The 24206-nt window shown below is 37.6% G+C and overlaps 1 protein-coding gene across 12 annotated transcripts; it reads right to left on the bottom strand.

Annotated features, from left to right (window-relative positions):
* Nucleotides 1-372: 372 nt before the first annotated feature.
* Nucleotides 373-24137, bottom strand: ZNF207 (zinc finger protein 207). Of its 12 annotated transcripts, XM_075518795.1 has the most exons (14): nt 23936-24134; nt 22240-22366; nt 21653-21791; nt 20863-21033; nt 20087-20162; nt 19545-19592; nt 17237-17337; nt 15952-16112; nt 13586-13828; nt 12699-12861; nt 12029-12512; nt 7775-7829; nt 2929-2994; nt 381-548 (listed from the first exon to the last, which is right to left on the bottom strand). In XM_075518795.1, exons 1-11 carry the CDS (start codon nt 23974-23976, stop codon nt 12352-12354), a joined length of 1431 nt encoding a protein of 476 aa, XP_075374910.1. In that variant the 5' UTR covers nt 23977-24134; the 3' UTR covers nt 381-548; nt 2929-2994; nt 7775-7829; nt 12029-12351. The 12 variants fall into 12 exon arrangements, with proteins under 12 accessions (XP_075374908.1, XP_075374909.1, XP_075374910.1 ...); XM_075518793.1 differs by having other exon boundaries at nt 373-2994; XM_075518794.1 differs by having other exon boundaries at nt 373-2991.
* Between the last annotated feature and the right edge of the window lie 69 nt (nt 24138-24206).

Genomic DNA, 24206 nt, shown 5'->3' with positions numbered 1-24206 from the left:
ACAGCATGCCCTCTCTACGAGGTTTTATGAAAATGCTGTTAAGATACTTTCCTCCACATTCCCAACTCTTCCAACTTAAATAGTAGATTTTTTTTGTACCGTCAGTTCACCAGAAGGACAGCAGATCAGCAGCAAAAGGAAGTTACAGGTTAAGAAGTGAGAATTGATTTGCTTGTCTCCAGGCATACAACACTTTGCTTTAAGCTCACATGAATGAGTTTTTGCAGTTTATAGATAATCAGAGAGCTAGTACAAAGTTATTCAAACTGTAACATGAGTGAATGTGGATTTTATACTTACACACACTCTGGAACAGCTAACATTCATTGCAATAATAATTTAAATAGGTCCTCAAGAAAAGAAAAAAATACACAGAAACAGTGGTTTACTTCTGTTTAATCAGACTGTTACAAAGTGGTAGACACACATCACAGACATGTATATATGCAATGATCCATTCCTGAAGCATACAGTTCACAGAAGGTTCCAAATGGATGCAAATGATGTTAGCTCCGTATTTTCTTTGAATCTTCTTTGTAAACTGGATGCTATAAAATTAAGCTAGTTACTGTTACTATTATTTGCATGCATTAAAGTGATGCACATACTTACCAGTCTCTCACTTTCTCGAGTTAAATTCAACATCAATATTTTGCCACCTGTCTTTTGAAAAAGATCAATGATCCCATCCCTTTCATAATACTTACACAAAAGCAGTATCAAGTTACAGAAAAAACCTTTATGACATGCTAACTTCTGTGGCTGTACTGCTACTGAGAGGGGACATAATTCAATCATGCGCTTTAAGGTACTTCAAGAAGGTACTAAAAACAGTTTGGAGTCTGGGTTTGCTGCACAGTGACCAGAATTTCTGAAGGGGTGATTTGGAGTCATTAAGCAGAAGTCTAAAAGGAAATAATGAGGAGTCAGTGAACTGACTCACTGTTCCATATATACCTATCAGAACTGGGAAGGAAGACTTCTGAACTGCATTAGACTGGACAGCTACTGTAACAGTGTATCAGAAGTTGAGCTACAACTTAAGACTGCTCACCTATTTCTGAAAGCTCAGATTCATAGGATTGTTTTGGTCCCGTCTCAAGAGAAAATAAACTTAATTCTACCAAAAAGTGCTGTAATTAATTACCAGAAAAAGTTTCACAAAGAGATGACGTTCTACCAGAGTTCATATTAGGATCTACCCTGGACAAATATACTTTTTGTTGATAAGACACTAGAGACCATGACTACCCTTTAGTTATCCCCACTGATTACCAAGCTGGTGTACAAGTCGTGCAGGTCAGCATCCAACCCCTGTCAAAACTGAGATTTCATGAAGTAATTCAGCAGCCAAAAGCGATCAGTTGCTCATTCCAACGGTACTGAGCATTGCATTAAGTATCAACTAGGGTCAACCACAGAAGTTAAAAGAAAGATGCACACATTCTGTTAATAGGATAAATGGCCTCACAGCAAGGTATCCCTATTATTCATGCACATCTGCTGTTAAGATTTAGGAAATATAGGCAAAGATAAGTTATAAGTTTTATTATAAAACTTTCCTTTTTTTGTCTTCTAGGGAGAAACACCTATGCAACATTATCCAAAAATTTGCACGTAGCTAGTTTTGCAGACAAAGCAATTTAGTGTGAATGACTGAGAACTGACGTAGAGGAGATGCCAGGAGATGGACTTCAAGTGTAACTATTCTAAAACCTGGGAAGATACAATCCCCTTTAAACTTTTTACATTAGTATGATGAATTCTGCAGCGTCACGTAAGATTTCAAAATTCTAAAATAAGCAATACTGCTGGAAACGTCAAGTCGCTCATGAAACTAGACCATACAGATGAGCTGGCAAAACTAAAGTGTCTGTTCAGCTACCACACTAGTGTGATCTTCCCAGTACCTAGTTGCTATATAATTATCCACCAATGATATCAAAAGCCCCTCAAATTCACCATGTGATAACATGCCCCTGAGAAGTGAATTAAAGCACAGAATTTTACAGCTCAGCTAGCTGTGAAACTATGCTATGTGCTACAGCACAGAAAGTCTTAATCTCCCATGCTGGTATGGAGAGATGAGGTACACAAAGCTTAAATACAAATAAACGTATGCAGCTATTCTGGAGAAGGTTGCATCTTTTATCCAATCACAAAGAATCTCTCCTATTTTCTTTTAAGAGTGTAAAATATCCTACAAAATAAAAATAAAATGCCAAAATTCCTGGGAATATGGAATAGGGCAGAAGGAAAAAAAGAATAGAGGCAGAGCAGTAATTCTGGAGTAAGATAAAACAGCTGAGCAAAACCACATTTATAGGTAGCCTCTGAAAGTGCTGAAATAGGCTAACAAAAAAAAAAAAAACCAAAAAAAACCCAAACAAACAAAAAAACCCCAAACACCAAAAACCAGAGAAGAACAAGCTCCTGGCTTACAGGCCTAACAGAGTAAAAATCTGTTGGTAGGAGACAGTAATTAGCAATAGCTAAAGACAATCGAAAGAAAGATTACATTACTGCTACGGATTCTTGCAAACAGAAATGCTTATTCCCCAACACAACAAATATAGTATCCTATAATTGGTTCACTGCTAAAACAGCCTCTTTTATAAAAGGCATGTTACTGAAGAAGTGACTTCACCTTTAGAGCTTCACACTTTTCAGTAACACCAAAGCCTATTTGGTAAGGTTCTGTATTAAATCTTCCTTAAAAGTGCTTGCAGATACTACCTATCCACAAGTGTAGTTAAAACCATTACAGATCTTCAAAAAAATCTAGACGTTCACTCACTACTGATAACAGTAGCAGATAACAGATACATTCACATTTCAGAGACCAAAATTCCCCTCATGTATTTAAGTGGTATCATTTGAACAAATTATTTCAAATAGGAACATCAGGTACTTACAGATTAAACTAACCTGTACTGGCAGTGCTGTGGAATTTTTCTTCTCTACCAGTAAGTAGCAAATGCTGAAATTCTGCTGCTAGTTAACAGAAACACAAATTGTATTAAACCAAGGAGTTTAACCCATAATTTAGTTTTTCATTTAAAAAGCTGCCAAACTTCAATTACTGCATTTGGTTGCTTAAGAAAAGCATATGAAGTAAAGGCAACTATAAAACTACTTTCAATTTGCCCTTACTTTTCTGGTATTTTTCATACATAAGCCAGAAGTTTAACAAGGTAATCTTGTTGCCTACCACAAACATAAAGGAAATTACAATACTTACATTGCCAGGTTCCTTCATTAAACAGTCTCATAAAGTGTGTTTTCTTATTCTAGACTTTACAAATGAAAGAGCAAAATGTATTTTCTTCCACTAAAATTTACGTGAAAGAAGCTAAAGAATTCAGTGCAAGTAACATATATGCAAGTAACTCAATGAAAACAGAGAAAGAAAAAAGCTCTGCATGACATCTTTATCTCAAAGTATTATGTAATTTCCCAAGTTGGGAGACAGCGAAATAGCCTCCTTTGGTTGTATGGCATTAAGTTCTGGTAATTCAAAATTGCCGTTAGCTAAAATAATTTACACATATTGGCTACTGAGGGCAGCAGAAGTTGCAATTCTACACACCTCCTCTTTCTGAATAGCACCTGGGAACATGGTTAAGTTTTAGACAAAATTTAAGAAATAAAATTTGAGATGTCAGAAGCTTGAATCTGGTATAAGGCAGTTAGCTAACAGAGAGATATACTTTAACTGCTAACAAGAGAAGTTTTTAAGGAAGCTTCAAGCTCTCAAAGCTGTGTGTTCGTTTGTTTTCAGTTAAGATGATACTGGCATTAAAACTCTACTATTTTCTGAAAAACTTTTAAACTTCTTTAAATCCCTGAGAAAGAAAAACCTTAAGATAAGTTCAAGACAGTATTTATGGAGAAGTGAAATTCATCGCCATTAAAACAGCAGTGTTGCTGATTGTTCCTACTGCAAGAAAGCCCATAAGAGTAAAACAAGTTATTGTAAACTTCCTTAGAAGGTGCAAGCGCCTCACTATTCACAATCGTGATCAGGTGTATAAATACCAGCCCTCACAGACAGTTCATACCATGGACAGTCAATACTGACTCATCAGGATGCTAAGAACAAACGACTGAGGATAACATCCTGGATCCTGTGGGTCAAGACAGGATATAGCTGTCTGCAAAAGCAGCAAGCTAAAGTGCCTGGCTCCCTCAAATAGACCTTCACAAGACAAAAGTAAAAATGTATTTACTATACAACAGAATCTACAAATACTGTACTCAAACTGTATTTTCTCCTAGTAGAACTTTAATGAGAATCTGCGCTCTGACAACCAAAAGACTGCATAAAGCTGCTGTTTACAGTGTGTTAAGAAAACTCTCTCAAAGTTTTTTTTCAGAACTTCAAAAAGAATGTTATACACATTACACTTCAGAATCACTTCAATTCTATCTTGATCCCTTCAAAGGCTACCTCAAAACTTTTTCTTACTCTAAACTAGTATCTACCTACCCCAACCATTACAGAAAAATATGGTAGTCACCGATACCTGCATTTTTATAGAACCCAGTCACTACCATTATTTCACTGGTCTGATTATTTTGATTGCAAGTACACACACTTTAAAAAAAAAATATTCTTCTGGAGGTAGCCTATTCCTCAGAGTATTTAAGGGCTACAATCTTTATTAGGCAAGGCACAGAACACATTATGAACTCATCACACAATTCTGAAGCAAGCCAAAACTTCATGCATGGTACATACTTTATTTGCCACATTTCCATTCACTTCTCTTGTTAAAAACAGCGGGTGCAAATTCACCCAATTTAGCAGAATAGCAGTAATTCTTGCCCTTTAAAAAAAAAAAATAGCCATGTACATCTACTTAAGCATAAAAAAAACCCCAAACTCCCCAAGACCTACTTCCATTAATATCTGCAAGTCAAGTCACTAAAATACTGTCATCATTAGAAAATAAATTCCACAAACAGTGAGATGTACAACTTTGTGATACACAGACTGCTGCAATACTGACAGCTGCAATACTAGAGCGTCAGTAAAAACACACCACCATCCCTCAAAATGAAGAGATCTCTTCCACAGAGTAGTTTTTGGTTGGTTTTTTTTTTTTTTTTTTTTTTTTAAACTATCCCCCTTAGATCCACACGAGGAGGTAGGGAGGAAAATGTCACTAACAGAACTCCACAAAAAATAGCAAAATATGAACCATTTGCACTAGATGTGAAGTTTACAGGCCAGCCGGTCCAATAGCTGAGGAGATACTCCCAGCAAAAAGCACAGAGCCATTATGCCATCCTTGTGACTAGAAAGACAGCAGCACTTGCACATGTATCTTTTAGGACAAAACACAAAGCAAATTAAAAAATGCACATCATTACTTGCTGCAAATTTAAGGACAAACATTAGTCTGTGGTAACAGATCAGAGTAATATTAATGTAATCTGGTAAAGCTACCAACTCCCAAAGAGGGAGCAAAAAAAGACCTGCCCTGTCCAGTCCTTTAGAGACTTGCAGAAAGGACAGGAATGTAAAGGATAGAAGTGAAGGAAGTTACAAGCAGTATTTGCAGTGTAGCAGGAAAACCCAGAGTCAAAATCCCCTTTAATTCATACAGTAACACCCCGCAGAATTGTCTTGATGTCAAATGCATCTTTCAGAAGTAGACAGCATGAAATCAATCTTCTTGGAATTGTCTAAAAGCGGCTTCGAAAAAAAAATCCATAGCAATGTGGTGCTGAGAAATGCTATGTTTTGCTCACAAAACTTGCCAAAACACAAAGAAATGGTTCATTCGCTCCAAAGTATTAGTATACAGAGCTTAAACAATGACACAGTGAAAACAGGAGCGGTGTTTTTGAAACATTTTTTCCATTAACATGTCAAACCTACTCATCTTCAACAAAAACAGATCAAAGCAACTTCTCTGAATCCAAAACCTTTTAGCTCTCACCAGGATATCAATTTATAAGATATAACCCAAGTGTGGATCTAAGCAGGGTACTCCATTGGACACAAGACAGCATATGTATCTGAATTTTAGCTTTGTGTGCTTGATGACAAACTGAATATGAGTAGCTGAATAAAAACTACCTAGTGCTGCATCAGTCTTAAATGGAAACTGATAACAAAGTTCAGTATCAGGCATTTGAAATTTGCCTATTTTTCATTGAGTCTCTTAAGAGATTCAGATACTTAAAGCAAGAAGTACAAGCCATACTGCATATTATTTTTGGTTAAACTGTTTCCTTAGGTATTCTAGGGAAACAAGAACTAAGCCAAATGCTCCTATAGACTGAATATGTGAAACAAATACTAGTTGCAGTAGTATATCTTGAAGTGTTGTTCTCATCTTCACTGTTATCAAGGGTAGCACCACAATGAGAATTAGAAAAGCAACGCCATGCTCAATAACCATTTTGAAACTGTTAACAGAGAACATGTCAATTTTCCAGTCAGACTAGACGATTTGGGGGGGGGGGGGGGCCTTTTACAGGAAAAGTGCAAAGGGCAGAGTACAAACAAATAAGAGTACAACAGGAATGTGAAAGCCACTTTTGCAACGAAGTTAAGAATTACGACTCCATCCTTTCATTAAAATTACTGGAAATCACATTGGGGGTCATTATTTAGCAAAATCTTGAAGAAATGAAATACAGTCTATGCTCATCAAAAAACACCACAAATTTTAAAAATATCTCAAAAATTTAAAAAATTATAAAAACTGACTCCAATATTTCTTAATTTTCTATTTCACTGCCAATAGGCTGCAACACCTCCTCAGACAAAACCTGTTCTTCTGAAGTTGAAGTTGTCTTTACGCAACCTCAAGCATTCAAAGCCAATATATCTGCAACAGAGTGAGCAGCAACACTAAAGCTAATTTTTCTTCACAAAGGGTAGAATTTTTTGCTAGTCACTGTGTGAAAGAAAGAACTTAGATAACCATATACCTAAGAAAATTTTGAATATGCAACACAGTTCCACAAGGTTTCAAAAAAAAAAAAAAAAAACAAAAAACAAAAAAAAACCCGCTATGACTTTCAGTATTGTTGCGATAGACAAAATTTGGTGTATTTGAGAGACTGACCAAAAGGTTTTCCCTGAACCTGACAAACTGAAAAATCTGCAGCTTTGATTTCTCGTTCTTCTATTCTACGTTTCCAACTTGAATCTCTATTTCTTCATAGGGCTCTACATTAATATTTGTTGTGGTGCAGCTCACATATGCAGCAGTATTAACATCTTCATCTCCTCCAAGGAAATTGTATTCTATAATTTAGGCTACACAATTTTGTGACTGTAAATGTCACTTACTAGTTAAAACCTAAGTATTTTAAGCACTTTAATAGATACATCTCCCCAGACGAGGAAACATTAGTAATTGATATTTACATGCCACTAGCTCAGAAACTACACAAAGTCACATTACCAAAACAAAAACCAAATATAGCACAAATGCAATGCAGGGGAAGAGGGGGAGGGGGGCAATGTGGCTGAAGGACTACCTGAGCAGCCTTGAAAGAAATGCATTCCTTTAAGAGAAAAGGTACCCAAACATCTTAAAACATGTTCCCTCCCCCTAAGACTCTTAAAAACACAATGATAATAAAAAGATAAATATTAATATAGAGCCCATCTACCAAAAGAGAATAAAAAACCTAAATTAAAATAAATTTAGGGGCCTTCACCAAACTTGCTGCAAGTTTGGGGACATAAATATCCAACAGCCATAAAGCTGTGAAAGCCCCCAGAATGAATAAAATAAATCCCACTTGCCTCAGACTGAACAGGGCAACACTGAGACTCTGCCTCAGCCTGTCCTATGGCAGGGCTATAGGAAGAAGAAAAATTTAAATTTTAGAAAAAACATGACCCAATTAAGTGAAAGACATGCATTCAAAGTTAACAAAATTCCAGTGATCAAGCAAACAAAAGAAAATTACTACTATTGCACCTATTTTGTTAGGCCCAAACAAAACTTTTTACAGTCGGTAGCTATTTCTGAATTGGCCAGTTGGTTTTGCTTTGTAACTTGATCAATGGAACAGAAGTCAGTTGTCTTGGGGCATTTTTCCCATAACTGATAGTATTTACTGTACTAGTTCACAAAAAGTAGAGTTAAAGATTCCATCAGCCACTGAAAATATTCACCCTCACCTTAGTATTTATGTAGAAGCTAGACCAGTACAATTATTAAGACATTTACTATTATTTTGAAGTGTCATTAGTTACCATTTTAAATTGCAGCCCCAGCTCATGGACTGGTATATCAGAGTCTCAATTTAACTGAAGAGTCATAATGCCCTTCTTGCTGTTTATAAAACTGAAGCAATCTTGGTATTTTATTTTTTATCTGGTATGCAGAATTCTTTAATTCCTATAAAATAACTGGAGGTTATATATTCCGTTCAGTTTTATCCAAGTTTTAACTAAGTTATACAGTTCTGTGTAAGTACTGTTCAAGAGCTCCTTACACTAAAATAATTGCAGAAACCATAGAAGGCAGATGCAGCTGAATGTGTTTCTAGAAGCCTGTTTATATTCTCCCATGCATGCACAGAGCGAGGAATAGTTATCCACTGAAATTATTAGATATACATCCCAGCCTCAAATTTATTATCAGCACCTAAAAATCTCATCTGTGGAAGAAGAAAAAAAAATGAAATCCAAAAGTTCCAGAAGAAGAAATTTTTAGTCCACATTAGCCAGCTAGATTTTCAAGATTTTAGAGCAACCTTTGCCAAAGGCAGAAAGATATTCTAAAGGCAGTACAAAACAGTCATATCAAGACTTCCGAAAAACTAGCCCAGACTTTTCCAAGGTTCTTTCATGCCAGTCTCACTCCTTTTGCTCTAAAAATCAGAAGATATGAGATCAACGTCTCAATGATATTGAGAGACCACGCATAAAATAATTTAGAACCTTTTAAACAAGTCCTAGATGCCATGAATTCTAAGTATTTTGCTAAACATATTTTCCCACCTGTGTCTGAACATTTTCTTGCAGCCTGTTTTTTTGTATTCAACATTTGCATTACATTCCAGTTTAAAGATTCATCAAAATCCACTTCCAAGTTTTCATTTTACTACAAGATCTGCCATGGCAAATTTGGGCAACAACTGAAAAAACAAAGCTTCTGCCTATGTAATTATACCACGAGTCCTGCAACAGATATAAAAAGAGATATGCTTTTCTGTAATTATAAAAGCTTCTGCAATCTCTTTCGAGGGAGAGATTAACTAAAGCGAAAAACTGTCTGCATGGCTGTGCCACATTAGGGATTTTGCTGGCACAACTATGTTGATTGAACTTTGCACTGTAAAGCAAGCCTTAGCCTTTTACAAGCAATTACTACATTCAAAGTAGTTTTCCTCTTTTTGGGAAAATGCACCATAAATCCAACTCTCTGAACATTAAGAAGCAGTATCCAAAGAAATGAAGGCAGGGACCAACAGACAACATATGCACTGAAATACCCGCCTGTTTACAGAAGAGTACACACAAGAGACACAAGAGTAACTAAAGATAGCCACATCACAGCTCTTACAGCACAGGAATGACAGGAGCAGGAAAGTAAGTATCCACGTGAAAAATCATGGAAAAATTGTTCACCTGCTTGCTGAAGATTATTAGAGTACCCTATGAATAATACGTGGCAGTACTTAGTTGAGGGGTTATCACAACATTACTACTAAGGAAAGTTCAATCTTAAAATGTGTCCAAGCTATAGGTCTATGTAGTATTAACTACGAAATGGTACTATTATGGGAACAATGAGACATTCACTATTTAAAAGAGGGAAACTCTTAATTAAAACAACTTGCAGAATACGCTGAGTTAACAGTACATGCAGTAAGGTTTTTCAAATATCTATCCCAGGAAAAGCAGGGGTCTGAAAACATACCAATGAGTTACAGAAAGACACCGAAGGGAGAAAGTATTTACTTTACTAGGGGCAGGAGGGCAGCAATATGATCTTCAGAAAAAGCAAGAAGTTCTATAGTTTTAAAAGCACAAGTTAAGATCAATTTATAATGTATGAATTTGATGTGTAGTATTACAAAAAGGATGAATGTAAGACACTGTAAAAGTCTCTCCAGTGTTTTGTAATCATCCTTATTAGACAGAAGAAAACCAGAGTATAAAAGCATTGCTTAAGCAAAACAGTTTTATCTGTTAGACTTACGTATAAAGCAAGATGAAGAGCCAACAAAAGATCTGACATCAAGGCCCACTCAGCACATTTGCAAGCCAAATACTGCACATCTGACAGGTGATCAGCAGATACCAGTGATCAGAGAGAACTGCTTCTCAACAGAGGCTTGGAGTTATGGTCTTAAAACTGCTAAACACTTCAGAAAAAGTGCCTGATAATTCTTAATGGTCAAACTAAGGCCATTCAGCTGTAATTACAGTGTACTGGATGCTCTAGTGCTGTTATGAGCCATTCCATGACCCCAAGTTTGAAGCTGAGAGACAACGTAGTATTTTAGCTGTACTGTTATTTCTGGACTATTAAAAGACAGTACAGAATAAAGCCACATGAAGTACTTAAGTACAGCTAAAAAACCCCCAAGACTTTCAAGAAAGAGAGCCATAATGCTCAGTATTACAATTAAGTGAAAAAACTCCACCATCAACAAAAACATCTATGGAACATAAACCAAAACAAAAATGCTTGATAATCTTTCTAACCTACCCTAAAAGAGGAGATATCTCCATAAATTTAATTGCACAGATAAAGCTTGAGGCTGGAACATGTATTTAAAGTTGACCTGCAAATGAAAAATTTACCACTCCTTTTTTCCCCTGTTGTGAACAGACCAGGGAAGCTCTCACTTCCCTCCCCTCCCCTCCAAAAAGTCTCCCTTTACGTTTTCATTCTCATCAGAAATATAGCACAGTAATACAGTGATGGTAGACATTCAGAGAATTACAACCTTGACAGTAATTTATCACTCTACTCTTATAAACACATAAAAGACTAAGTCATATGGGGAAGACCTCTCTGATAACTATAATTAGGAGAACTGATAAAAAGGTCTCTTACTCTAGACACTTCCATTAAATGGCTCAAGAAACTCGGCCAACATCTGATCATAGCACAAAACAGATGGTTCATCTTTTAGACTCTGTTGAGATCTGAAATTCTGAACATTTAAAGTAAAAATACAGCACGTAACATATTACTCTTGCCCCCTCTGTCTCTTTTATACACTAAGAAGGTCGAGCTACTTTTTCTCTTTTGCAGGTCAACTTCAATACAGCATTAACTGGAAGTCGCTCACCCATGTGACATGCACCTAAGCTTCTAGAAATCTTCATCTAAAAGGCTCCTGAAATTCATATGCATTTGCACATTAAAAAGAGTCAGTGGAAGAATGAACTAACAGGACACATCTGGCACTAGGATGCATCTTAAAGCAATCACTTTTACATCCTACAAGTAAGTGCCAGGACTAGAAATTGTTTAAAATTTATTGAGGACAAGAAAGCACAAATAAAGAAACATATGCATTAAGAGAAGTTACAACCAAGAGTTAAGATGTGCCTCCTGCAGCCTCATTTTTGAGGAGTCAGTTAATAAGTGTACAGGTCTTTGTCTACTCAGATGTGCAGCTAAGGAGTGACTTAAATTTTAGAACAAGGAATTCAGATTTTATCAAAACAGCACCAATAATTGTGTTCATTACACCAATAGCTACCATGGCATGCATCTGTACAAACCTTTCAGGCAGTTGTCCACAGCTGGTCATGAATAAAAAGGCATATAAATTTTTCTCTTCTTTTATTACAATGAAGTTTATAACAGTACAGAAAAGTCACACGACCTTAGTGGGTCAGTTTACTTAAACCCTGAAACAGGAGGAACTCTAAATACATTAAATATTGTTACAAGTTCAGACTTAAATGTACAAGTAGTTGGGAACAGCCCTCACCAAACTATGTTGGGGACATGAAGTCCAACAGCACTTGAAGTGCTGTGAAGGCATCATTTCACAAATAGCAACATAATGTTACAGAACTTGCCTTTAAGGTGGTATGTTCATGTAATTCCAGCGCCTTCACAATTTAACGAACCATATTTACTATACTTCACTTCTAAAAACCTAGATGAAACATGAAAAAGAAGCCATACAGTATAAATTGCAACATCAGGAAAAGTTCCTGTTATTATTCCAAATAATTTTTCCCGTGTAAAATAAGAATGTCCAATAGCTCCTTGCATGTGGGAAGATACTTATTTTTTTAAAGTCACAATGAAGCCTTAATTGACGGAAGCTCGGCTATATTAACAGCACAAGATGAGAAAAGGTTTAATCTCCAAACCTATTAGAGCGTGTGTAGTAGCATCAGTAGCGGCCACCTTGCGACATTACAGGAGGTCTCATTCCCATTGGAGGTCGAGGAGGTCCACTTTGGTAAGGGGGCACCATTGGAGGTCCCTGACCGTATGGAGGCATCGCTCCAGGAAGATATCCTGGCATGCCCTGGTGATGAGCACCATACTGACCTATAAACAGAACATTTAAGATGCAAAGAATAATTTTTTTTTTTTTTTTAAATAATGGGCAGAAGTTGCATTTTGTGAAAAGCTTCACCACAACCCCCCACCGGTATATGCCACTTCAAGTTTTAAAAAAGTTTATAGCAAAGACAAATCTTTTCAAGAAAAGAAAGCTGGGAAACTTATGATTACCATGAGGTGGCATGGGAGGTCTCATTCCTTGTTGTTGTGGAGGAATTCCTGGCTGTGGTGGCATCATACCTCCGATTGGTCCAACCGGTGGATTACCCAAGGAAGCTTGTCCTGGTCGAGGAAGATTACGCTGATATTTAGGCAACTGTGCCCTTCTCTCTTCCTAAAACCAGGAACAGACAACGATAACACATTGTAAGGCTAAAACTCACCAAAAGCAAAGTAAATAGAAGTGTAACAAAGTGGATGACAGGTACTAAACTATTTTAACTACATTACAAGTTCAAAGACTGCTACTAGTAACATTACACAGTAGCATTTGGATTTTTCCCATTTCCTTCAAAGTTACTGTATTAATACTAGCCAATCTAGCATTTTGCACGCAACACAAATTCTCCTCCTCTCTCAGCTGAAGAAAGTCTTTCCTCATAACAAGTTGAGACAAAAAAGCTAAACAGAAATCTAAAGATATCTGAACTGAAATTAAGGTTCATTTGTTTTATCCATAAAGTCCATATTTCTGACTGCTGTAATAGCACCAAGACCACTTCAAACTGTTAAAGTCTTTTGTCCTACACTCATTAGCTGTATCTATTTAACTTCAAGCTTAAGTCATACGCAGAAAAAGTCCAAATTATATTGTGGGTTGAGTAATTTCCTATCACAAACAAAAATAAGGCTTAGATCTGCAGCAGGATCATTGCAATATGCCAGTTATCACTTTGCAACTGAAGTTTTCTCAATACATGGTTCTGTTACATTAATCCTGCACAGTTTGTACTCTCACCGTTATTAAAATACACATAATGCACAAGAAATTCTATTTAATCAGCCATATCAGCATAAATTGCATTTTTCAGTAAGACAATGAAAATACTGTAACTTACCAGTGATATATCCTCATCTGGATGGATCAACTTACTGGTTGCACTGGTTGTTGTGAGGGTAGCAGGCTTACTTGTTATAGATGTAGCTGGTTTAGCTGCAGTACTGTTTGTCGTGCTAGTGGTTGAGGCTGTAGACTGCGTGTAAGCAGGGAATGTAGGTTTGGGGGGTTCTGTTGTTGTTGCAGGTGTAGAATTCAAAGGTTTGAAATCAGTACCAACTGGACCTGGAACAGCTGCTGCAGCCTGTGAAACACAGAGATAGATCAATATTTATTTCTCAAAGCATAAGAAAACTTAAATGATGTCTGTTAGACCTCTGAAACCTTTCAGTAAGACATATAATTAAAACAAGCTTGACAAAAGTAAAGTTCAGCCTTATCGCATACTAGAGCAACTGAAAACAAGACAAAATAAACCCCAGTATATACACATATGTACACACACACACTGGAAAGTCTAAAATTTGCAGGTCAAAAGCCACAACTAGAAAAAAGGAACAACAACAACAAAAAAACCCCACCATCAAAATTTTTTATCTCAAATACTGAGTTTGGTAAATGTCTAAATCTCTCTTGTATCACTGTCTTATTAAAAGCCTGTAAGTATAAATTCAATGTTCTCTCACTAAATTATTAGCATACTTTAGCAACCATTAGTTTAGAGTACAGCTCAAAATGTTAGTATTCATTAAAATTAGGTATTTAAGAAATGTTTTAATTAAATATTTAAGAAAGCTCTATTGTGCCAGGGTTTTTGTTTTAAGCGTTCTCTCTATAAAAATACTGCAATATTTTCAGAGTACTATGTCTCTCTATAGATCTTTAATCTCGCTTGTGACTGAAGAACCAACTGAAGGCCAATATGAGGTCCACTACAGATTCCAGCATCTCATCTTTCCTACTTTTTTCTTAAATTAAAACTGTTAGACAAGAAAAGTTTGCTTTACCAGGCTTTCTCTGAAGAGAGACGCAGCAATCTCCAAAGCAAGCTTTAGTTATGAGAGAATGCTTTTCTTTCTAGTCACTGTACGTTTACAATTATCTGAACTTTCCAATCCAGACAAAATATTTCAATTTTTTTTGCACATAATGCAAATTACAAAATTCCCTACATTATGATGTACCATATTAAACAACATAAACTAAAAAGCCTTCACCATGCATCAAGCTAACCACTGCCCACTAAAATGCATTTAACTGCTTTCATGCCTTTTTAACCCTTTAGAACCAGGATGCAACATTTCATTCTTTCACGTTAGGAAAAATTGGGCACTTTGACATGCTTATTTCTAGTAAGATGCAACTCACAATCAAGGACTTTGCAGTTTTAGCAGCTAAACATAATCAGGAATATAACAGAAATTATCTGAAGATGTTTAGTCAATTTTAGATTTTATGGAACGGTCCAAAGGGTTAAGTTGCAAAGCAATTTGTTTTTAACTGTGACTTCCTGCGTACTTGTGCTGTGCTAGGAAACAGAGCGTTAGAAGATGCTGACAGACTTTCTGAATTGGAGGAAGCTGTACTTGAGCTTGTGACAGGTGTCCCCATCTGTAGCATAAAAGAAAGGAAACAGTGAAAAGTCTCCAAACAAATGGATGGAAAGTATCCAGATGAAAGGATTTCTTATGCTAAGTCCTTTCTTATGAAAGGACTGTGTTTTTGTAAACAAGTATCTTCCCTGCAGAAGTCCAAAATGCAAATAGTACACTATGAAGTTTTCTGCAACATATTTGAAAGCAAGTAAAAACTTCAGGACTTATACACAACAAGTGCAATCAAAGAGTAGAGGTCGCAAGCCACTATCAATTCCCCACTTCCCTCCCCAAAACATTTAAACAAATTTTTACTACCTTAACTTACTCCTAAACTTTTTAAAGTAAAAAAACTCCTAATTCAGGCAATATTTAACCAGTTTAACAAGACTATAGAATAAACTAGTCCATCTGTGGGTAGAGAGCCCATTATGAAAAGGAGAGAACAAGTCATGTCAAGATTTACACTTTGGAAAATTTAGGTAAAAGTTCTATATAATCAGATTCCTGTAGCTGACACATCCCTTCACCCACCCAAAGCATCCTTATAAATGACAAACTAAAGGTATTAAAGGAAGAAGTGTTTTGCCTACTCCTTTCTTCCCCACGTGCTTATAGAACTTCTGTCTGTTTTCGTGGCTGTTATAAGACAAACAAAAGAATCTTTTAACATTCATTCAAGCACTACACTGAATTAAACTTAAGAATTGACACAAGCAAGAAACTTAACCAGTCACTTCTCGGGCCTTCTCAGTAATAAAGAATAGACACTGTTGACACAGGGGCAATTTGAAAAATATAACAATAGATTCCAGGCTATGAGATACCTTACCTGCCCCGCACTTGGGAAGAGCGGTTTAGTAACTGGAGGCTGGGGGGTAGGTGCCGATGCAGCAGGAGCTGGAGGTCTGTTAAGAATGCCCGGTGCTGTAACAGGCTGTGCTTGTGTCATTGGAGGCATTCCAGGACGAGGACCAACAGGTGGTGGCATACCTACAAACCACAAAGAACCGGTAACAAATTAGCCTGAAGGAAGTAAGAATACTCCTTTAGAGGATTCTGTTCATAGTCTTCCTTAGAACAAAGTCTCCCCCAAGGAAGATGTACTTTTAAGGCAATAGTAAAATAAAACATGACAAAGGGTAATGCCAGCAGTCACCAATAAATGTCCACGCATAGGCAGTAACCTCAAACACTTCAGAGCAATACTGAATTAAATTGCGTTTTCTACTAGAGCTTCAATGATTAAGTTTGTGCTCTCAATATATCAATGCAATTAATGCAGTAACTGTTTCCAACACACTGCACCTAAGCTGCCAAGCGCGTGGATAAAGACTGTTACAAAATCCAAAAGATGCAGCCATTATGAACGGTATCAGAACTTTGACCGAAACACAGATCAGCTTTGTTGTGGGTCTTCAGCACAGTGGAACAGTGACACAAGGCTACTTTTTGTAGCCTATCATCACAATACATGCACTTCGTATGTGCAGGGCTCCAGGAGAGGTTCAGAGACAGGAAGTTAACAGCTCACATGGGTTCCATCATATTCCTGTGCAGCAGAACTAGGCTGTAACTGTCCTAGTGGTTTGCCTCCTCCTCCAGTGAGAAATGCAGGCAAACCAGCAAATCTCAAGTCATCACAGCATAGCTGCTGGTCAGGTGGAACACCCTCAGAATTTAAGGCTGCTTAAGAGCTGCACAAGCTCGAGAAACATCTCTTCTAGCTATGGTGAGAGACCAAAATTCCAGTTAGTTTCTTCACATGGCAGGTTCATTACTTGGGTATTTCTCATTTCCCACAACATCTTCAATCATTACGATTTTCCAGCTGCAGCCACAGACATTAACAAAACGGGACGAAGAGAGACTAGGCAACACAAAAGCCAGGGAAAGTGCAACAGGAAGAGAAAACTATATTCTATTTTTTACCTTCACAATGGTACCAAACACAAATAATTATAAATAATCAAAAGCCATAAATCAACCCCTTCACCTGTGCACAAGAGTGGCTTCTGTGGCAATCAATCCACACCAAGGTGGTGGCGTAAGTCTGTATATTCTTTATATAAATCCTAAATCTCAGTGGAAATAAATAAATATAATTTAGCTCTCACCATAGTATGAGTTCAACAACCCTGACCTACCTGGTGGCATACCAGGCATAAGAGGTGGTATTCCTGGCCCAGGAGGCATCATTCCACCCATCGGCATCATCCTATTAAACAGAAAATGAGCACTGGTATGAACACTCATGACGAACTCTTAAGATAACTGGCACATACCTGTATTAGGTAAAAAATTATGGTAAATAATTTCAAGAAGCTGTCAACAGAGGCAATTCAAAAACAGCTGACTCCACAGTTAGAAATGTTTTTCCACAAGGAAAAAAAAACCCCAAACCAAAAAAACCCAAGAAAACCCCCAAACACTTTTTATTTAAACTTTAATTCATCAAGCTTTCACTTCCACTATTATCAGATTTCCAGAACTGGTGTCTCTCTCGAAATCTGTTTCAGGCTACTAGTTTCAGCAGTGTTCCAAGAACCTGATCTTAGTGCACTCAGAAAATGTGAAAGTAGGAAAAACAGCTAACTCCAATCATACTAAAGTCGCTGTACATCTGCTATTACTCCTTTCTGACACCATAAGTCTATTTGTGGTTATAGCACCCTCATACTATTTTAATATATTCTCCTTCCTCTAGCAAATTGCAGACAAGCCAAATCGGTAAAACTATCCACAAAATAATGACAAGAGCAGAGACCACGGGGTAAGAAAGCTTCTGGAGTTTCAATTACATTAAATATTCCCTATGCTAAGGATAGAAAAGTGGGATTTTTTTTTTTTTTTTTTAATGAGAAGTCCTTATTATGTCATATTTTTCCTTCATATTAATAACAGGTTTGGGGTTTTTTTTCCTTGCTACTGATACCTGGAGAAAAAAATTGGTCTGTATTTCCTAACAGAAAGGTGGCATCTAAATGACTCCTTTTATCCTTATCTACTAAACCGCACTACATATTAATACATGTTCCCCATCTAAACTATACATACAACCCTTAATATAAGCAAATTCCTCTTGCACAGGGCTGCAAAGCCATAAAAAAAATACGCTGTCTACAACACTAAGTGCTTTTAAACTGGGAAACTATAGATGAATATATATGACTCCTTTACAGGGAACAACCCAAGTGTAGCCTAAGTTTGCTTAAATTTTTCCAGACACTCAAAGCTGGATTAGGGAAACAAAAAAAAGGAATGCTTGTTACTTTAGTTAGCAAGATAAGCAGATATGGACCAGCCAAGCGCACATCAAAACCCCACTAAGAAGCAGTTTCTATTCATATGATAAAGTCAAGAAACCTTCACCATTGCTGTTTCAAAATCAAAACAAATCATCATAAACAGGAGAGCATTAATTCTGCAAAGCAAACTGCTACCCACTCTTATTTTTATTCTCACCTTGTCTACCACTGCTACAAAAGGAACAACCAATGCAGAAGCAGTAACGACTGGGAACACCATTGCCCCTTTTTTGGGTTAATGGTTGGAGAAGGCAAAGTCAGTCTTGCCACCCATTTTGACAACTATCCGTTAGACCCAAAAAAAAGTGCTGGATGCTCACTGCCTGCTGCCACCAGAAAGATGACTTTCTGAGAAACTGCAGGGATAGTACTAGAACTAGTGTCACACTAAAAACAAAGTTGCTTCCTAATTCCTCTTTGCTCGTTTTTAAACAAAATATCATCAGGTAAAGTAAGCAAAACTTTAGATTAAACTAGGTAAAAACATAACGTAACACCAACCCCCTCCCCTAAAATTTCACCAGAATGGAAGCACAGTGAATTTTTGGCAAATTATTTTGTGTCTTTTACTAGATAACATTACATTCACCTGAAGTTAACAGAGTTTAAGGAGGACTAAGCACCAGCAAGCCTGATAAAATTCTGTTCAGTTTCCACCCAGAAAACCTAGTCATTATGAGTATCCACAACATGTTTGACTACGACATGATTTTTAAATTTGAAGACTATTAAAACAACATTTATGTCGCAGAAGAGAACAACCTTTCACCTCAGTGAACTTTAAAACTTGGAAGCAAAGTTCCTGCAGTATGTCCTACAGTGTAAAGGATCAAGCACATGGCGCTGTACTCTGGTTCAAGAGAGGTTTTAAGTCCCTAAGGGTCTACTTCATTAATATTTGTAGAATTATTTCTCATAACATATAGTTTTGTAATATTCATTTAGATAAAGCATAAAAACTTCAGATATTATACAACAGCAAAACCTAACTAGACATGCTCCCCAAAGTCTTAGGCAATATTCAGAGGTTTTCAGTAAGACAATTTCAAGCTTATCAAAAACATGACATAAAATGGCATAATGAATGTACCTAAAATTACATTAATGAGATGCTTACATGTTTCCACCACAAAATGACTGCATGTATTTTCTCTGTTGATGTAATCTGTGAAAATTTATGACAAAATCAAAAATCTAACTGTGATTTTCCAAACACATTGTGATAGGGTACGGTGTCAACCCCAAACAAGCATAAAAACCAACATCTTATTTTTTGCCCAAAACACAAGAAAAATTTAAACTATCCAGTATTTTTTTCCTGTTAGGTTGATGACTGATAACCAGGTGCACAACATATGTGCAATACACAAAGTAACAACGGTTCACAGAAGGCTCTAAACCAACACAACAAAACTTTAAATTATTATACTACTACTCAACGAACTTAGGAAAAAGGCAACATACTTTATACATAAACTCACAGTTTGGCCATATTTTAAATGTTGGTTTACAGCCATCCAGTTCTTTGGTTAATCTTAATATTAAGGTTACAGAGTTCACAGGTTCCTACGTACATTTTTCTAATCAGCTTTACTTTTTCTGTGACAGTTTAAAATGTACAGTATGAACATGTAATATTAAGTCTTTCTTGCTACTCACCCAGGTGGCATTCCAGGCATAACTGGAGGCATTCCAGGCATCATAGGTGGAACACCTGCCATTAATGGTGGTATACCTTAAAAGAAAATAAATTTTCAGTAACTCCGACAACATACTGTCACTAACAAATCTCATCTAATAAATTTACACTGGATAAATGCTTTACAGGAAGGTCTAAAAGACTGTTTTTTGAAAAAACACTGCTTACAAACAACTCAGTATAAAAGATTATCGGCAAATCTGACTAGATTCATTGTTCGCAGTCCTGCAAGACTGTGTAAATTTTCTTAGCCTCCAAAGAACATGCCTTACAGAAAATATGACAAGAGACCAGTTTTTGCTATCATTGACCAAAATTCTTTCCTCAATATACTTGTGGCCTGTGTATAAGCTGCCTGTTCTGTGTTAGCAGTCTCTAGATATCTGGCAGCCTTTCTGCCCTGTTTCCAAAATCTTGCTACAAATTACCACAAACAAATATCATTGGTAGACTTATGTTTAAAGTACTAATATGTTTTACCACCATATTAGCATTCCTTCAATCCAGATGCAAGAATTAGGTATCTTATTCTACTTCACAAAGGAAGAGGTGTGCGCACACACAAAATGGGGGAAGGAAAAAAAAAAGTGAAGAACCTGCTTATGTGCACCTCACAACACTATTTTGTGACCTCTAACACCCAGTGTTAGAAAGGGCAGATTATTATTCCAGCATACAAGCAGCAACTTGTATTTCTACTCAGCTTTTCAGTAACTAGCTTAGAACACCATCTTACCTGGAGGCATCCCTGGTGCACCTGGCACAGGAGGCAAACCTGGTTGCGCCATCGGGGGAATGTACCCCTGCTGTGGCTGAACTTGCTGGGGTTGAAATGAAGTTGAAGCCGCAGATTCATCATCTTCATACTCATCAGAATCATCCTGTTGTTTCTTTTTCTGGCTTTCTGCTAAAGAGTACAACGTATATGGTCAGACTGAAGGCAAATTATATTCTATGAAATTAATTTTATCTGGGGTATTCTAGCTGGAATGAAAAGAATAAAATTCAAATCGTATCAGCGTGTTCAAAAATTCATAGAATTACAAAGAAAATCTACGTGAGCCTACCTATATGTACAAATAATAAAGAGAAGGAAAGTGACTCACACTGTAATGACCCTCAACATAAATGGGGGTCTTTCTTCATGTCAGTCTTTTGTTGTCCAGAACACACCAAAGCAGTTCAAACAAATGCATACTTAAACAGCAAAGAAATCAAAGTATTTGGGCATCACCAGGCTTATATTACCCTTGGTCTTTCCTCCTCTTACCCTCAAAAATAAAATAATCATCCCCATACTCATTAGGTAATTGTCATAGTTGGACTGGCATGCAGCTACTTCTGAACAGGAAAAGAAAAGTATCTCTCATCCTTCTACATGACTGACAAATGTCTAGAGCTGCATCTAGAGAATGCATTAAACTCAACCCTTACTCTTCTGAGAAGCAAGACCTGTATCACACAGCTTAGTATCAGTAATAAACAGACTAGGGAAATAACAAATAACTAGCTAGATTACACTTTACCCTGAGTTTTTTGTTCAAGTAACCTCCTCCTTTCCTCCATATCTTTTTCTGGAATGCCCTCCATGCCATAGATTTCCAGTTCAATGTCTGTTCTTCCAGGAATTGCATTTGGAACAGCATCTATTGTTTCTTTATGTACCTAAAGAAAAAAAAAAAAAAATCCTCCTGACCACAATTCAGATTAGATTCTACATGTTCTTCAGCCAGTTTCAAGATACAAAAGGAACATCCTTAATGGGAAGAATCTCTCTGGCCAAGCATTTTCTTGATATGTGCTTCCCAATCACTGTCAGCTACTACTAGCTTCTAAAACCAGTTTATATAAACTTGTCTTCTGAACACCAAGACAATACAATTCCTGCACTACTCCTACACCCCAAAAATGACAGCAGAGATCTCTACTGCATACTCTCCATATGACTGCTGACACAGCAGGACTCCTGTTCTGGAAACAGACCACTGCTGTCTTTTTCTTATCAGTTTTTAAGACTCTGGAAGCCCCCCAAACCCCCACCTTTTTAAGTTCACTATTAATTCCAATTTTAGACACAGCTAAAAAAAGCTTATATAAGTCTAAAACTTCTTACCTGCATGCAATGTATAGCTAAACCAGGTCCTGTATACAGTTTCTTATGACATATATGGCATTTAAAGTGCTTTGCTTTCTGATGCTGTATAAGGATTTTTTCATCATCAAAATCCCTGTTACAATACCTATTGAAGACTGTTAAGGAAGCATTTAATCCTGAAAGTCACCTTCTATATAACACTAAGCTAATTAGCATCATTGTGATTTTTCCTAAAGCAAAAAAAAAAAGCACAGGAAGCATCTCTGAGCATTCAAAGCATGACAAATATTTCACAGATGTCTGAAACCAAACCTCCCCCTCACACCACCTAGCATTCCCCTCTTCAGATAGGTACAAAATTGGCAAGATGTGTGCATGCAATGAGAATCATCATTTGATTCCATATTCTTTGACACATGCTTTTCAAGTCCTAGTTATTTCTAAGTGGACTCATTCCTTCTCTGCATAGGTGTAGATTAAAATAAAGTTGCTAAAGCATTAAAGGAGAAATAGACTTGAAATCCACGAAAGGGAAGTGATGTTAAATACTTAGAAGTGCCTTTTTAATAACAGTATCAGTAGCTAACATTTATAAAAGAGAACAAAGGTTCTAGTTTAAAATTATTTTCCTTTTTCAGGCATCCAGCTATCAATTCTTATGACACCGCATAACTTGCTGCGGTCATTAAAGAATTCTCTGTTTTTAAACAGAAACATTTTAAGCTAAGCTCTTTCTGGACATCTGTGTGACAGAAGAGGCAAACTGCAATTTCTTTTCTGCAGATCAGCATTAGTATTTCAGCAAACACTCCAAACTTATCTTCCTAAGAAAGATAAATACACATTTGTTATTTATTAGTTATTCCTTGTTAACACAATGTGTCCCTCACTTCCACCAAAACGTGAATTAATACCTAAAATAGAAGCACAGATGCCTTCCAACATAAAACGATAAAATATCTCAGAGCAGCTTATAAATTCGTTTATTAAAGAATTCTAGATTGGGCAGAAACATTTTAGAGAAAAAGTAAATCCGCAATCACCCCCCAACAAAAAGCAGATTGTGAAGGAAGGAATGAAGAAAAATCCACCGGTATTTTTGGATACTGAGAAACTGTACGTGACTTTGATGCAGCAATTAGAAATTGGAAAGACCCTTCCCCCAAAACACCCTCCCTCTCAAAAAAGTTTTCAAAAGGTCTCTTCTAACCCCATCTGCCCCACTTCTTCTTGAGTAACAAGCAGGGTTTTCTTCTGTTGACATCTTACCCCCCGGGGGATAAAGACTGTTCTCCATTTTCCCCATGATCTCGGCAATCCCGCTGGGCCTGGCCACAGGAATGCCAGGGACAGCCAGCCGGAGAAGCTGCGGCCTGCCCTAGCTTAACAGATCGGACGTGAGGCCGAGGCCTCAAGCGAGGCAGGCGGGAGTAGGCGGACTAGGCCGCGCGGGAGCGGGGGGGGAGGGGGCAGGAGAACCAGAGGAAGGGCACGGACCAGGCCCCATCCCCACGCTGAGAAGCTCAGAAATGAAACAGGAGCAAACACAGAGCCAAACCGTAACGGGGGTGGAGAGAAGGAAAGAGCCCCGTCCCAGGACGGCGAGGAGCCGGGCGGAGAATGGGATAGGACGAGACAGAGATGCGACCGGGCCAGGCCGCTCCCCTCCCCCACCCAGCTCCCCACACCCGCCTCGTCCCACACAGAAGGATACCAGCACCAAGGCTTCAGCTGCTTCTTCTTCTTACGGCCCATGGCGGCGGCGTTCCCGACCTACACAGGAAGGAGACAGCCGAGCTCTTCCCTCCTCAGCCGCAACGCCCACACCAGCACCTCCACGGAGGCGAGCGAGGCAGACACAAAATGGCCGCCACGGTCCCTCCTGGCGCCACCGCCTCCGAGCTTCCAGCCTGCACCGCGGCGCGGCGGGAGGGGCTACCCACGTGACGGCCTCCCGGCTGTCCCCACCGCCTCTTGGGCTGTCC

The sequence above is a fragment of the Mycteria americana genome, chromosome 16, assembly GCF_035582795.1.
Source record: "Mycteria americana isolate JAX WOST 10 ecotype Jacksonville Zoo and Gardens chromosome 16, USCA_MyAme_1.0, whole genome shotgun sequence".
NCBI lineage: Eukaryota > Metazoa > Chordata > Aves > Ciconiiformes > Ciconiidae > Mycteria > Mycteria americana.
The sequence above is the reverse complement of the archived record's forward strand: the minus strand, read 5'-3'. Positions and strand labels throughout refer to the sequence as shown.

What these genes read in the sequence shown, in the direction of transcription:
- ZNF207 (XM_075518805.1), bottom strand. Translation starts at nt 23,976, where the DNA reads ATGGGCCGTAAGAAGAAGAAGCAGCTGAAGCCTTGGTGCTG. An exon ending in TCATTTTGTGGTGGAAACAT is followed by an intron (nt 17,338 to 19,544) that starts GTAAGCATCTCA and finishes TCTGTTTAATAG; the next exon opens with GATGATGCCGATGGGTGGAA. An exon ending in ACCTCCCATGCCACCTCATG is followed by an intron (nt 12,513 to 12,698) that starts GTAATCATAAGT and finishes TTCTGTTTATAG; the next exon opens with GTCAGTATGGTGCTCATCAC.